Source organism: Neophocaena asiaeorientalis, unplaced genomic scaffold (genome assembly GCF_003031525.2).
Source record: "Neophocaena asiaeorientalis asiaeorientalis breed wild unplaced genomic scaffold, Neophocaena_asiaeorientalis_V1.1 scaffold14, whole genome shotgun sequence".
NCBI lineage: Eukaryota > Metazoa > Chordata > Mammalia > Artiodactyla > Phocoenidae > Neophocaena > Neophocaena asiaeorientalis.
In genome coordinates, this window is record NW_020175192.1 from 2,655,952 (window position 1) to 2,670,499 (window position 14,548).

The 14,548-nt window shown below is 44.6% G+C and overlaps 1 protein-coding gene across 2 annotated transcripts in view; it reads right to left on the reverse strand.

The window, feature by feature from the left end:
* The window catches only part of GPAT4 (glycerol-3-phosphate acyltransferase 4), a 31,573-nt gene that overhangs the window by 16,756 nt on the left and 269 nt on the right, over positions 1–14,548 (reverse strand). The window contains exons 2-3 of one of the 2 annotated variants that reach the window (XM_024765163.1): positions 9,864–9,941; positions 1,890–2,872 (exon numbers count right to left, since the gene is read on the reverse strand). In XM_024765163.1, coding sequence (XP_024620931.1) covers positions 1,890–2,054 — 165 coding nt within the window. In that variant the 5' untranslated portion in view covers positions 2,055–2,872; positions 9,864–9,941. The remainder of the gene's footprint in view (positions 1–1,889; positions 2,873–9,863; positions 9,942–14,548) is intronic. The other variant, XM_024765164.1, reaches the window with a different exon arrangement.

The window sequence follows — 14,548 nt, forward strand, 5'->3', positions numbered from 1 at the left end:
CTATGAATTAATCAGTTGCTTATAAACTTGAATAAAAGCTAGACATCACTCACTGTTGTCTCCTAGAAGTTTATCAGCTGTTCTACTCACTCTATACTGATGTACTTTTTTCAGTGGCAAACGGGCATGGGTAGTTACGTGGTTCACAGGAACCCTGGGTTCTACTGAAGATTTTCAGGGACTGAAGTTTAAGAAAATTACATTTCCTGATTAATTAAAACAAACACTAAAGACTGACAAGATTACTACTTCTCAAACTTTACTGTGCACCTGGGGCTCGCTGGAATGCTGATCCTAGTTCAGTGGGTCTGGAGGGGGCCTGTGACCTGCATTTCTAACCAGTCTTGGGTGACTCAGCTGCTGGTCTCAGAGCACTCTCTGAGTAGCAAGACAACCCCAGAGACCATAGGTAAGGCTCAGAAATCTTACTGTTGAATGTAAGTACTTAAGTAAGTACAAGCGCACCACAGCAGCATTACGGACAGCAGCCGGAAGGTGAAAACGGCCCGTCAACAGATGAATGGATAAGCAGATTATGGTACAGACACACAGTGGAATATTACTCGGCCATAAAAACCGAAGTACTGAAACATGTTACAAAGTTATGCTACATGAAAGGAGCCAGTCACAAAAGAGCACACTTTATGTAATTCCATGAAAATGAAAGATCCAGAATAGGTCAAGCCAGAGACAGAGCACAGGTTCACGGCTGTCAGAGCCAGGGGAGGGGAAAAAGGAGGGCAAGTGCTTAATGAGTATGGAGCCTCCTTCCGGAGAAGTGAGAGTGCTGTGGAGCCACACGGAGGTGGTGACCATGCAATACTGCAACTACCGCAAATGCCGGCGAACCGTTCCCTTTAAATGGTTACCTTTATGTTCTGTCAACTTCACCTCCATTTTTTTAATGTGAAAAAAAGTCATATTCTTATATAAAATACCAAAACTCAAGATTCAGTAATATACCTAAAAATATCTCCTGCTGTAATGTAGCATTTCATACAGCTCACTTCATCTTCCAGAGTCACTATTTCTTCACTGGTTAAGTCTATCACGGATAGATACCCTGGGCCACTGCAGAATTACATACAGGGAACCAAAGGAAAACGACTGAGACTATTCTGAACCGTAAGATACTATCTGAACAAATATAACTGCGCTGTGTTTCCTATTATGGTCTCAGGCATGGAAAAGATGAACCTGAAGATCTGGTGACTACTGAAAACAGATCCTGCTAATAAATCACCATATCTCTGAAGAGAGAGTTAAAAGGCTTGTGGCAGAGATCAACTTCCAGGAAATATCACTTCTCACTCATTTCCTTCCCACTGTGACCAGTTCTGTTCAGTGATGTAATGACTTAAGTTCTGACATATGTTAAGAAATATACTCTTCTCCTCCTCTTTCAGAAAATAGAAAAATTCATCAAATGCCCTTTTCTGTTACTTCTTTTTGTCTGAAGTGCAAGAACGTATTAAGATAAACATTTGAAAGAGAGAAAAGACTCTCCCATACTTATCAGTCAGGGAATATGCCAGCAGCAGCTTTGAGTTGCAGTATCTGTTACATCACTGTCCGGCAGTGACTTTTTCTTTAATTCTTAAGTCCCTCCGTTTGAAATAAACAGGCAAGGTGTGGGGTCATGGAATAGGTGCCTTTGCTCAGACAGACCAAACACACAAGTCCCTTAGCTCAAAAGAAAGACTGCTGAAGGCTTTCACAAGCTCACGTTTAATTATTCTTTCTACTCAAAATGCCACTTCCTTCCCATTCTCCCAACTCTCTCCACATCCAGCAGCGAGTTCACAATCAACCAGACAAGAACAACTCTTTTTGCTAATGGTACTTCTTCCCTCCTCTGTGAAGCAACCATTTGTAAACAGCACACTCACCGCAAAGATCTTTAACAAAGTTTTCATGTAGAGCTTTCGGATACCAAAGGAGACTCCGAAAATGGCGGGGGCTATGATGAAAACCAGAAGGAGGGTGAAGAGGACGGTCAGGGAGATGCCCAGGAGGCTGACAATCAGGCTGTCAAAAGGCAGTAACAGGAACATGGTGGAGGATGCAGGCCAGGCCAGCGCCCTCCTCCCCACGAACAAAGCTCGGCCTCAGACGGTCCTCTCCAACAGCACCGGCCTGGGGAGGGGCACCAACTCCATTCCCAAGTTCACGTCACTCGACGGCCGGAACAGAGAGCCTGGGAGTAGGATGAGAGCAAAAGGGGGCCCCCGAGGCGGCCAGCCACCCCCAGAAGAGACGGGCTGCAGGGGTGGACGGGGCAGGGTCAGTCTTCAGTGCCAGCATCCGAGGCCAGACAGAGTGTCTGGGCGAGTGAGCGGCGAGGGCGCGATCTGGGCTCTGCTACTCTCACGCTGCTTCCAGAAGTTTTACTTTTTCTCCTGTCCAAGAGCATTTAGCAGATAAATCTCTCCTGAGGATGTGTCGTTGCCAGAAGTACCAAGAAGAGTGCAACTTGGTGCCAGAAAAATCCTGATAACTCCAGTGGAGGAGGGTGACTGCTGGCACTTCCCACAGAAGGCTAGCGAACATGAATATGTGGAAATTAAATAACTGTTATCCTTAAAACTCCTTCATAAGCTGAAAATTGCGTCCATCATAGAGGGTTCACACTGGCCCCGTGCTTCCCCTGGAGAGGCTCCAGGCGCACTGCTCCCAGGACCCTCCTCTCTGGAGAGCTAGAGGCTGTGCCAGGAGGCCGCAGGTGCTGGCACGGCACGCCTCATGCTGCCTGCGGTGCGTGGAGTTCCAGACGCGTCTGGCACTGGTTTCCTCTGGATACTTTTCTCCCTAAGGCCCCCTTCTCAGCGGTGACCTGGGTCCTTGGCAAGAAGTTGCTCACATGCTGCCGAAGCTGGAGGTGGAAACAGAAACACCATCCGTCACACAAACACAGACAAAGGGGAGGGACATCACGATGCTCTGGGGTGGGGCCCGGGTCAGCCTAGAGCCCATGCCGCTCTCACAACACCAAGGTCAAAGGGACTGTGCAGAGCAACAGGTGGCAGACGTGCGTGTGGAGGAGAACCACAGATGTGTCATAGTTTTCAACCCCGGTGAAACGACGACCTGTGGCCGCCCAAACTTTTCTAATAGAAAATGTATGCCTATTTGGGGTTAGTAGAGGCAAACTATTACATATAGACTGGACGGACTACAAGGTCCTGCTGTAGAGCACAGGGAACTATATTCAATGTCCTGGGATAAACCATAGTGGAAAAGAATACGAAAAAGAATGTGTACGTATAACTGAGTCACTCGGCTGCACAGCAGAAACTAACCCAACATTGTACACCAACTATACTTCAATTAAAAAAAAAAATCAATACCGTAGACTTCAAACAGAAGAAAAAGAAAATACACGGACATAAGACGCAGCTCAAAAGACAAGGAGGGTATACGAGGCGGAGTACACGTGCCTCCTACCTGTCCCCCCACTGCCCAGAGTTCTTGTCCACAGATGCAACCGCATCACCAGCTTCGTGTTCTTCCTGAGACGTTCTACGCACACACGAGGAAATGACTCAGGCCCACCTCGCGCCCAGGCAACAGTAATGACGGCACACTACAAACACTGCTTTTCGTCTTGTTTTGTAGCTTAACGTGTCTTGGGAGAGTGTTCCCGCAGTGCACACGGAGCTCCCTTACTCTCTGAAGGTGCATAGCTCTCAGCTGTTAAGAACGTTCCCTGATTTGGTGAACTGCTTTCCTGAGGTTGGACACCAATGTTTCTACCCTTTTTTTGTTATAAATAATGTAATGAATGTGCTACACGATTTAGCACACAAAATGCACATGCAAACATATTTGCAGGATCAATTCCTAGAAATGGAATTGCAGGGGGAAAGGAAATCTAGGTTTTAAAAAAATAACAACTCTTGTTTTTATTTATTTCCCCCCAGATTTACTGACATTTAACTGACAGGTAACACTGAGCAAGTCTGCAGAGTACAAAGCATGACTGACACACCTGCATATCGCAATTTGACACCCACAGAGTATTAGCCAAATATTTACCTTTTGTGTGTGTGTGGTGAGAACATTTAAGATCTACCCTCTCAGCAACTTTCAAGAATCTAATAGAGTGCTGTTAACTATAATCACCACACTGTACAGGAGACCCCCAGAACTTATTCATTTCATAACTGGAAGTTTCTACCCTTTGCCCAACATTTCCCAACTTCTCCTACCCCTTGATCCCGGGTAACCACCATTCTTTTCTCTGTTTCTACAAGTTCATATTTTCTGAATTCCACATTTATGTAAGAATATACAGTATTTGTCTTTCGCTTCTGACTTAGGAAATACAGTTTTAGTATTACAAGATATTGTCACATTTTCTACATAGATTAACTCCTCCAGCCTTTCTGGCCACTCTTTTTTTTGTTCTTTAAGACTATTTACATTGGGGATCACGCTTGGTGTTGTACATTCTATGGGTTTCAACAAATGTATAATGACATGTATCCACCACTAAGGTACCACACAGAATATTTCACTACTCTAAAAATCCTCTGTGCTCAGATTATTCATCCCTACCTACCCCCAACCCCTGGCAATCACTGGTCTTTTCACGGTCTCCATAGTTTGGCTTTTCCCAGAATGTCATATGGTTGGAATCACAGAGTATGCAGCCTTCTTGGCTTCTTTTACTTAACACAGCCACTTATTTTTCTAAATTTCACTATTTCAATTTTATATTACTCACTCTTAACCACAAGTTACCACTCCAAGCTCTGAACTTGGGAACATCCTATCATGTCTCTCTGGCAAACATTCTGGCCTCACGCCAATCACCTTCTGGCTCGGTTCCAATACTTTTAGAAGTTCAAGAAATGGAACAAATGAACAGGTGACTGACTTCACCTTGAGTTCTGTCCAGTGCTGTTTAGAATTCAAAGCCCTTTCTCATGTTATCTCACAGCCTGTCAGTATGTATTCTTCCCATTTTACCAGTTAGGAAACTAAGCGAGGGAGACACGGATCCCGTTCTCTGACTCCTAACTGCTCCCATTACATCCCACACACCTAGCAATTAAATTAAAAAGACAACGTTTCAGTGGCAGGGATCCTCCACTTCTTCCTTTCACGTGACCATAATCATTGCTAACGTTTACTGACTGCTCACAGCACGGACACTGAGCTAATACAACAAGCACTGTGCACACGCCGTCCTCACTGAACGCTCACAACAACCCCACAGGGGAGTTACCATCACGGCTATGAGAGGTGAGGGAGCGGAGCTTAGAGGACAAAGTCACCCGGAGCCACACAGCTATAAATGGCACAGGAGGAATCTGGACAAGTGCGCCTATCTCACAGCCCCGCTCTTTAACCACCAGGCCCTCCTAGCTTTCAAACTACCTTGAGCTACATTAACACTTCCTTCACGCCAGGCCTGCTCGACAGAACTTCCTGCCATCAGAGGAAAACCACAAGACAAATCTGGATTCACGCAAGGGAATTTGGTGTTCTCAGAATCCAAGGTACAAACTTGCTCGTTCATTTTTAAAAACTGGCCAAGCTGACAGTACATGCCAGATTTCTAATGACGTCCCAACGGACGTTCAGGAAATTAGAGGTATTTCTGAGACTTAAGTCAATTCGCGGAATCACTGTATTCCTTAAACCTGTCCAATTCCAGCCTAATTCCAGGGCCACACCTCCGTCCCACTCTCCCTTCCCTGCCCACTGCACAGCTGCTGCCACATCAGCCAAGGCTACCTTGAGTTCCATGAACCTAAGGTGACCAACACCGGGGTCACTTTGATGTCCCAAGCCAGAGCTTAGATCTCTTTCCTCTGGATCACAATCAACTGAGAATTCCCAAGGTTATTCTGGGTTCGTGTCCCCAAAATATCAAAGTAAACACATTTAGCAATTTCGTCACCTAGTTCAGAGGTGGACACACCAGGCCCACAGGACAAACCTGGGCCAGTTTTTACAAGGCTCGTGTCCTAGGAACGGTGTTTGCATCTTTAAAGACTTGTAAAAAAAAAAAAAAAAAAAAGAATAACATGTGACAGAGACCATGGCCAGCAAAACCTCAACTACTTACTATCTGACCCTTTAGAGCAACAGTGTGCAGACCTCTGTCCCGGCTGCTCTTTCCTCCCCTCCAAGGCAGTGACCTCCCCCTCGTTGCCCTCCACTCCCCGCACCCCCAGAGACTCCAGGACTCGCAACAGCAACTAGCCAAACGAGTTCTGTGGCCAACATTAAACAATCCTCCCGTGAATTCTTAGAGGCAAAGATGAGGCCAGCACACTGTGGTTATCAAACAGGCCTCCAAACATCTTGCCGGACTAGCGGACCAGCCATCACAGCCAGAGGTGCTGGCGTCTTAAGGCCCCTTAACACAGACTTTGGTCTCTGGAAATATCGGGAAACTGCTCACATGAGAACTCCATCACACCACAATTTCTAGATAAATGCTCTTGTAAGAGAGGCTATCACTTTGCCTCAAGTAAATATAACCACGACTCCTTGGCAGGAGGCAGGGGAAGTTATCAGCTCAAAGCACTAGTTATCCCTTCTCTTCCATTCCACACCTTTCAGCCAAATCCACTGAGAGTCGCTTGGACCAATGTTCCCCCAACAGTCCACATGGTCCAGAGAAAAACAGAAGACCCAACCAGTTCTGAGCCTTTTAGGAGGGAAGATGGCCTCATCCTAGGAATGTGGCAGTCCACCGCTAAGCTAATGAAACTCTTCAACCCACTGAATGGCAAATCTGGGCCCTCAAATGGCCCACTTTCCAGGGCTTCTCAGTTCTCAGGGTGATGACATCAGGGCACATGCTATGTGCCACACACCATGTTAGGCATTAGGCATTCAGTGCCTAGAGACAAGTATTCAGCAAACAGGCACATACACAGTCATCACTTCCCACTTCGATGACTGTCAACAAGAAGAGAGTCCTGGGTGGAGAAAGAGGAACCCTCCTGCACTGTTGGTGGGAGTGTAAATTGGTGCAGCCATGATAGAAAACAGTATGGAGGTTTCTCAGAAAACTAAAAACAGAGCTACCATATGATCCAGCAATCCCACTCCTGGGCATTTATCCAAAGAAAACAGAAACATTAATTCGAAAAGATCCATGCACCCCAACGTTCACTGAAGTATTATTTACAATAGCCAAGATACAGAAGCAACCTAAGGGTCCATCAAGAGATAAATGGACAAAGAAGATGTGGTACATATATACAATGGAATACTATTCAGCCATAAAAAAGAATGAAATTTTGCCACTGGCAGCAACATGGATGAACTTGGAGGGCATTATGCTAAGTGACGTAAGTCAGACAGAGAAAGCCAAATGTTGTATGGCTATCACTTACATGCGGAATCTAAAAAATACAACAAACTAGTGAATGTAACAAAAAAGAAGCAGAGTCACAGATATAGAGGGCAAACTAGTGGTTATCGGTGAGGAGGGCGAAGGGGTAATATAGGGGTGGGGAACTAAGAGGTACAAACTATTAGATATGAAATAAGCTACAAGGGTATACGGTACAACACTGAGGATACGGTCAATATTCTACAATAACTCTAAATGGAGGATAACCTTTAAAAATTGTGACTCACTATTTAGTACACCTGTAACTTACATGACATTGTACATCAACTACACCTCAACTAAAAAAAAGAATATAAGAGTCCTGGAAGAGAAAATAAAGGAGGGAACTTACAAATTCAAATCAGGGCTTCTAAACCCGTTCTGACTCGATCACAAGGCAGAGACTATTACGATTTGCAGCTATAGAAACTTCTTTTCTGCTAGCTCTCCATGACTCTGTGACACATCCTACACTTCAGGAGACCATACCTACTACCAGAATATGTCCAGAGACATGCCACATACGAACTCAAAAAGGAGAAGATATGCCATTTTATTAAAAATAAGTGCTTAGGCTACACCGGGATACTGCATTTCTAAAGCACACTGAGCACTGTGTCTGTTATATATACTAGATCTCAATAACTGGTACATATGATCACTTCATTACGAGCAGAAGACACCCAGAGCACTGGCTGCAGTTCGAGTACCAAACTTTTTAAGAGGGCTAGATAGAGAGGAAGGCATTTCAAAGCATGGCACAAAACCCACAAGCCAAAAACTACTCCGTGGTGCCTAGCAAGCACTAAGTGCTCACACAAAGGTGAGCTGTAAAGCCAAGAAATGTGAATTAAAAGTACAGTGAGGGGCAAAAAAAGTTTCTTATAACCCACCCTACTGGTGAAAATGAGAAAATACCCTCAAATACTGCCGACTAGAGTGTACAACGGTACAACCTCTATGCAGAACAATTCGGCAATCACCGTCAGAACTTGAAATGCATATAACCTTAGATCCAGCAACTCTACTTCTAAAAACTTACGCTAAAGATAAACTGCAACAGTAGTTCTCAACCGGGGCGATTGACTGTAGCCCCCTGGGAAACATCTGGTAATGTCTGCAGACATTTGTGATCGTCCTAACTTGGGATGCGGGGCTCCTGGCATCCAGCACTGACTGTGGACAGGGATGCTGCTAAACGTCCTAAAAAGCCCAGGCCGCCCCTGCCACAACAAGGAAGTATCCGGCCCCAAATGGCAACCGTGCGGAGGCTGAGAAACCCTGTGCAAAAGGAGGTATGTGCAAGGTTACTGACTCCAGTACTGTCTGTAATATCAAGAGAAACATCACTGTCCATTAGTCAAGGATATAGTGGAATACTAGTCATCTGTTTAAAAAAAGAGAGAGTGAGACATCTACATATGCACCAAGAAGAAACAACCTCCCAGTGAGATGCAGAACAAGGTCCACTGCAAATACCAACTGTGAGGGAGGGAGGAAAAGCACAAATACACACAGTGTGCGTGTGTACCTGCAAAGACACACATCTCTGGGAAGAGACACAGGAGACTGGCAATGGCAGCTGCCTCTAGGAATGGAAGGAAGGCATCACTTTATCTTTTTGGTACTTTTAAAACTGTATTTATCCTTTTTGAATAGGTAACAGACTCATGATTCAAGAATCAAAACAAACACATCAGGGTTTGAATCCTCACTCGATCACTTAACTGGTAGTGTGAGTGTGACTGCGTGAATTACTTAATCTCTTTAAACTTCTGCTCAACATCTACTAAAAAGAATGTTCACATTTCAGTGTCTGGAACAAGGTAAATGTTCAAAATACATTAACTGTTATTACTGCTACACTAAGTTCCTGTTATTATGAAGGAGAAGGGGGCACTAGAAGGTATTTCCCAAGAAGTCATGACGTTACACTGACAAGAAATCTCTTTCAACACCACTCCTGCCTAAAGGTGTTTACAATCCCTAAGGTAGCTGTCGCAAACCACAACTTCATTAGTGAATCACTGAGAATTCTAATGCAAGCTCCTCTAATGGCTTAAAGTATTGAGGCTTGGAAGAGTTGAGTGACGAGACAAGCTACAAAACTGGCCAGTAACAGAGGCAGGACTAGAACTTACATCTGCCCCCCAACCCCCCATCTTGTGGTCTTTCTGCTCCCCAGGCTGGCCTCTCCTTTGCTTTGGGGCAGGTTATACTTGAGAGGAAAGCCATCCATTTTTCCTAGTTTACTCTGTCAGGTCACAGACCCAGCAAATGCCCCCATTTTGATGTGATGGTAAATAAATGCACGTACACAGAGGAAATGTACGCTGGGGGGAATTTGATGTCAAGCATGTCAGAGCAGTGGAGTATAAGAAATATGCCTGAATAGGACGCTGCTGCTTAGGAGGAAGGGTGTAAAAATGTTTCCAAGGAGTTGGGACAGCACAGAGCTGCTAGGTGAAGTGAACCTGAACTGCTGAAAAACCAGGGATATGCTTACGGCCAACAGCAATCCTGGATAAAACAGATGGTCCAAGACAAAGCCAGGATATGTCAGGCTCAAGGATGACTCAACTCACTAGGAAGAAGATAGGAACATGGTCAGTTTCAGGGTCTCGGTCTTAACTAAGGTCATTCTGACCCTAAGTACTTCCTCCTTGCCTAGAAAGGCCTCACATCAGCTGGACCTGGGTAACAAGAAACGTGGTACCAAGTTCAACCCAAAGCAACATAACCTGCAAAGCTGGAAAAGAAAAAAAGGACAAAGATACAGGATACACTGACATTCTGGGGCCATCAGTTTAAGAAAGGCCAATTTCATTTGCTGGGACTATAAGACCCAAGAGGTTTCGTTACCCAACCTGAACGCTGCTCTCAGAGTTCCATTTCAAAATCGGTGCTCTGACATCTGAGTACTGTATATGTAACTGGAAGCAACTTCCTGGCCTTCTTTTTTCAAAAATTTGTGTCTGGTTTATTTTACTTAGCATAATCACTCCGAGAATCATTCATGCTGCTGCCCGTGTCGACAGCTCACTCCCCATTGCTGAGCTGTTTCCCTTCGTAGCACAGGCCACAGCTTCTTTATTCACTCACCTAGTGACGGGTCCTTCCACCTGGGGACTGTTACAAATAAAGTCGCTGCCTACAAACCTTGCATGGACATACTTTCATTTCTCCTGCGTAAATACCTAGGAGTGGAATGACGTAAGTGTACGTTTAGCTTTTAATGAAATGGCCAAACCGGCATCTGAACTGGTTGTACCATCTTGCATTAATTCTCACCAGCAGTGTCTGAAAATTCCATGTGCTCTACATCTTCACCAACACTCAATATGGTCAGTCTTTCTAATTTTAGACATGCTAATGGATGTTAGGTGGTATCTCCAGTTTTAATTTGTTTCCCTCATGACCAATGATATGAAGCATCTTCCATGTGCTTATTGGCCATCTGTATATCCTCTCCGGTGAAGCGCTCAGATCTTTTGCCTACTTTTTATCAGGTTATTTTATTATTGAGCTTTATCACTAGCCATTTTTTAAAAGTCAAACCTTGCCCCCCATGACTAAGCAGTCTCTTTACAATGAGAAAGCATTTCATCACAAAGGCACAAAATTTGTGAAACATCAGACTTCTTGGTTCAACTCGCCACAAGGTTGAAACAACCCTAATTGTGCAAAGAGAAGTCACCAAAACCACAAACTCTACTTTAACCTCAGACCTGTATATTACCAGGAACATAAAATGCTCTTTCATCTTTATGCTCAGCTGACAGTGATTCTGTCCAACACAGCCGCTGCTAACCACGTCTGACCCTTGAGCACTGGAGATGTGGCTAGTCTAAACTGAAACGTGTTGTAAATGTAAAACAGACTGGAATTTCAGTGATTTAGGGTAAAAAAAAATGAATGTAAAAGATCTCGTTAATAATTTGTACACTGATTACATGTTGAAGTGATATTCTAGATAACCTGGGTTAAATAAAATATATGATTAAACTTATCTTCACCTGTTTCTTTTTATTTTTTTTAAAGTGGCTACTACAAAATTCAAAAAACTATACATGTGGTTTGTGTTATGTTTCTATTGGATAGCACTGACCACAAAGTTTTAAGGCAGACCCTGAAGATAATGTATCTCCAACTGGTAACGGAAAACATACATATAGTATCTTCCCCGCCCTACTCCTCGGAGGTGTGAAGAGAACAGTGCAAAGGAAGGGGCTGAGAACTGGACTCAGGAGTCATCTGAGGTTGGAGGCCCAGCTCTGTTACTCTCTGCTCTGTGTGACCTTCAATAAGTCATTCACCTTCTATGGATTTAAGTTTCCCCACCAGCTTTTTGGTTTCTGTTTTTTTAATTCAAAAAGTCAACAAAAGCGTATCACGTGCCTACTTTTTACAAAGCATCGTTCTAGAATTGCAGATCTTGAGCTAACAGTTTAATAGAAGGCAAACACGCTAACAACTATTATGAAGACAAAATGAAGAGAGCTCCCAGAGAGCAAACCAGCCTGTAGGGCTGGGTGGCGTGTGCAGGTATCAATGTGTTTTAAAAGAGAGAGTACCGTTAAGGACTTACGAAAATCTCCAAGCACTTACAACACTCCTCCTAACTCTAAAGTTCTGTGCTCTTGAAAAGCATTCATCATGCTAGAGAGTAAGCATTATTATACAGGGAACTGATGACATTTGCTCAGGTCCTCCCCATCAGTGTAGTGATACAGTAAGAAGTAAATGACATGCCACGATGAGGCTGTTTCACGTGAAGAAACAATTCTGCAGTACAGCTCAAGCTTAACCAGGACCAAATATTCTCCAACACACACCAACCCCTCAGCCAACACATACAGTTCCCCCACCCCCTCATGTCTTCAGGGGCAATGATTCACCAAGACACCCTGATGCTGTTCATTTGAGCGGCATTTCCATAAACTGCATGTGCATGACAACTACTGTGTTTAGGTCACAAACTCACAGAAGAAAAGTCCATCCTGAAAATAAATTTATAAACAATTGTGTCATATCATATAAAATGAACTTACAAGCAAACTCCAAGAAGTCTACATACAAGGATTCCCTTGTTCACAGCATCCCTCAGGTAGCATTTAAGGGTAAAAAAAATTGAGGCCCAAGTACTGAACTTAGCTGTCTTTCCTCAGGTATGGAAACTTAATTGCCTAAAGTGTGCTAGGAAATACAAACCATGGTTTTGTTTTTTAAAAAAAAAAAAAGCCTAACCCAGCCCAGGATTCTTACCTGATCATGGCAAGGAAGGATGTTTTTATGGGAGGGCGCTACTGTTCTCTCGGCCACAAGAGCATAGCATCAGGGGTACACCCCCTAAAAAGCATTCCACTTTCCCTTAGTCACTCTTCATTCAATAGCTATGAATGTCATCTAAATCTTTTAAAGCTTGTACTTATTCTGTTTGGATTTCCACTTTTAAGGTCAGCATCTTCCCATGTTTCCTAAAAGCTATGATGAGAACTCCTCAACTTGTCCCAAATCTAGCTTAAGAAATAATAAAGGAAACAACATAAACACAAGCAGCATGGTACAGGAGAAAGACTAGATGCGGAGCTGGGAGATGTCTTTTCCAGCCTCAGTTCAACCTCTCATTCCCTGTAGATCTGGACAAGTCACTGAACCTCTCTGGGCCTTGAGGGCTCATCAAAAATGAAAAAGACAATATGATCTGGAAGTTCTCATCCATACCTTCTGTTTTAATCTGTCCTCCAGCTGCTTAATTAATTTTTAGATGCCCCTTTCTGGTGCTTCTCCAATGCTATTATGTGTTTTGGACTTGTACTTGTAATAGACTATGTCTCAATAAAAGTAAGTTATGGCTTTACTCCATAAAGCCATAAAGTAAGATTTTTATTTTGACTCTCAAGCTACTTTTTTTTTTTTTTAAAGAACTTGGCTCACTGAAGGAACATGGTGGTTTTTTTAATAGATGTTGGGGGTAGGAGTTTAATTTATTTATTTATTTTTGCTGTGTTGGGTCTTCGTTTCTGCGTGAGGGCCTTCTCTAGTTGTGGCAAGCGGGGGCCACCCTTCATCGCGGTGCGCGGGCCTCTTCACTATCACGGCCTCGCTTGTGGAGCACAGGCTCCAGACGCGCAGGCTCAGTAGTTGTGGCTCACGGGCCCAGCCACTCCGCGGCATGTGGGATCATCCCAGACCAGGGCTCGAACCCGTGTCCCCTGCACTAGCAGGCAGACTCTCAACAAATGCGCCACCAGGGAAGCCCTCTCCAGCTACTTTTGACATCAAGGATTTATCCCAGAGATATGGGGGCGCGCGGAAGGGGGATGTGGATTAGACATGCTCAGTCATAGGTGAGTTCTTGAGGCTGGATGATGGGTACATGCTGGTTCACTATTCTATCTACTTTTCCATGTCTGAAATTCTTCATAATACAAGGTTGAAAATAACATCACTGTCAAAGTGAGAAAATAATACCGAACTGGCATTAATACAGGACTCTTTTCTACCATCTCCGGCATAAGGACAACTGCTTTTCATACCGTTTCCCTTGGGTTGAGATAGAATCTACAAGACATGAAACTAAACAGACGTACTCAAACTTCAGCCAAAATTAAGGAAAATGAACCAGAAAGCAAATTCTTCAACGGATCTCAAGAAACTTATCAGCGAGAAGGTCCGCGGCACAGAGGCCTTGAGCAGTGACGCACTGGTTTGTAGTACAGCATGGAGCTTACTTCCACAGAACTACAGTATGTTTCATACGCTATATTTTCCCTAACTTTTCAACTGCGAAAGTTAAAGCCCTCTGTGACACGGAGAGTGAGGAAATAAGACCCTCCGGTAGGAGGATGCTTCGCAGGGCGTGAAATCAAAACGGAAAGGCAAGGAATATCGAGGGTTAAGAAATCCTGAAGAAAGCAAAATGGGGATCCTCTGGAGAACAGGAGCGGAAAACGTACATCCCAGGGACACCAAAGAACTTGAGCGGCCACGGTGAAGGCCTTTCCCCGTGATCTTTCACCCTCCCGAGCTCGCGGAGGGCAGGCCGCGAGAGCCGGGATTCGGCAGGACACGCGGGGGCGCGGGCCGGAGGGCGCCGCGGCGACGGGCGGGCCCGCTCTACCGCAGGGAGGGCGGCACGCTCCGGCGCCGGGAACCCCCCGGCAGCGGCAATGGTGCCTCCCAACGCCG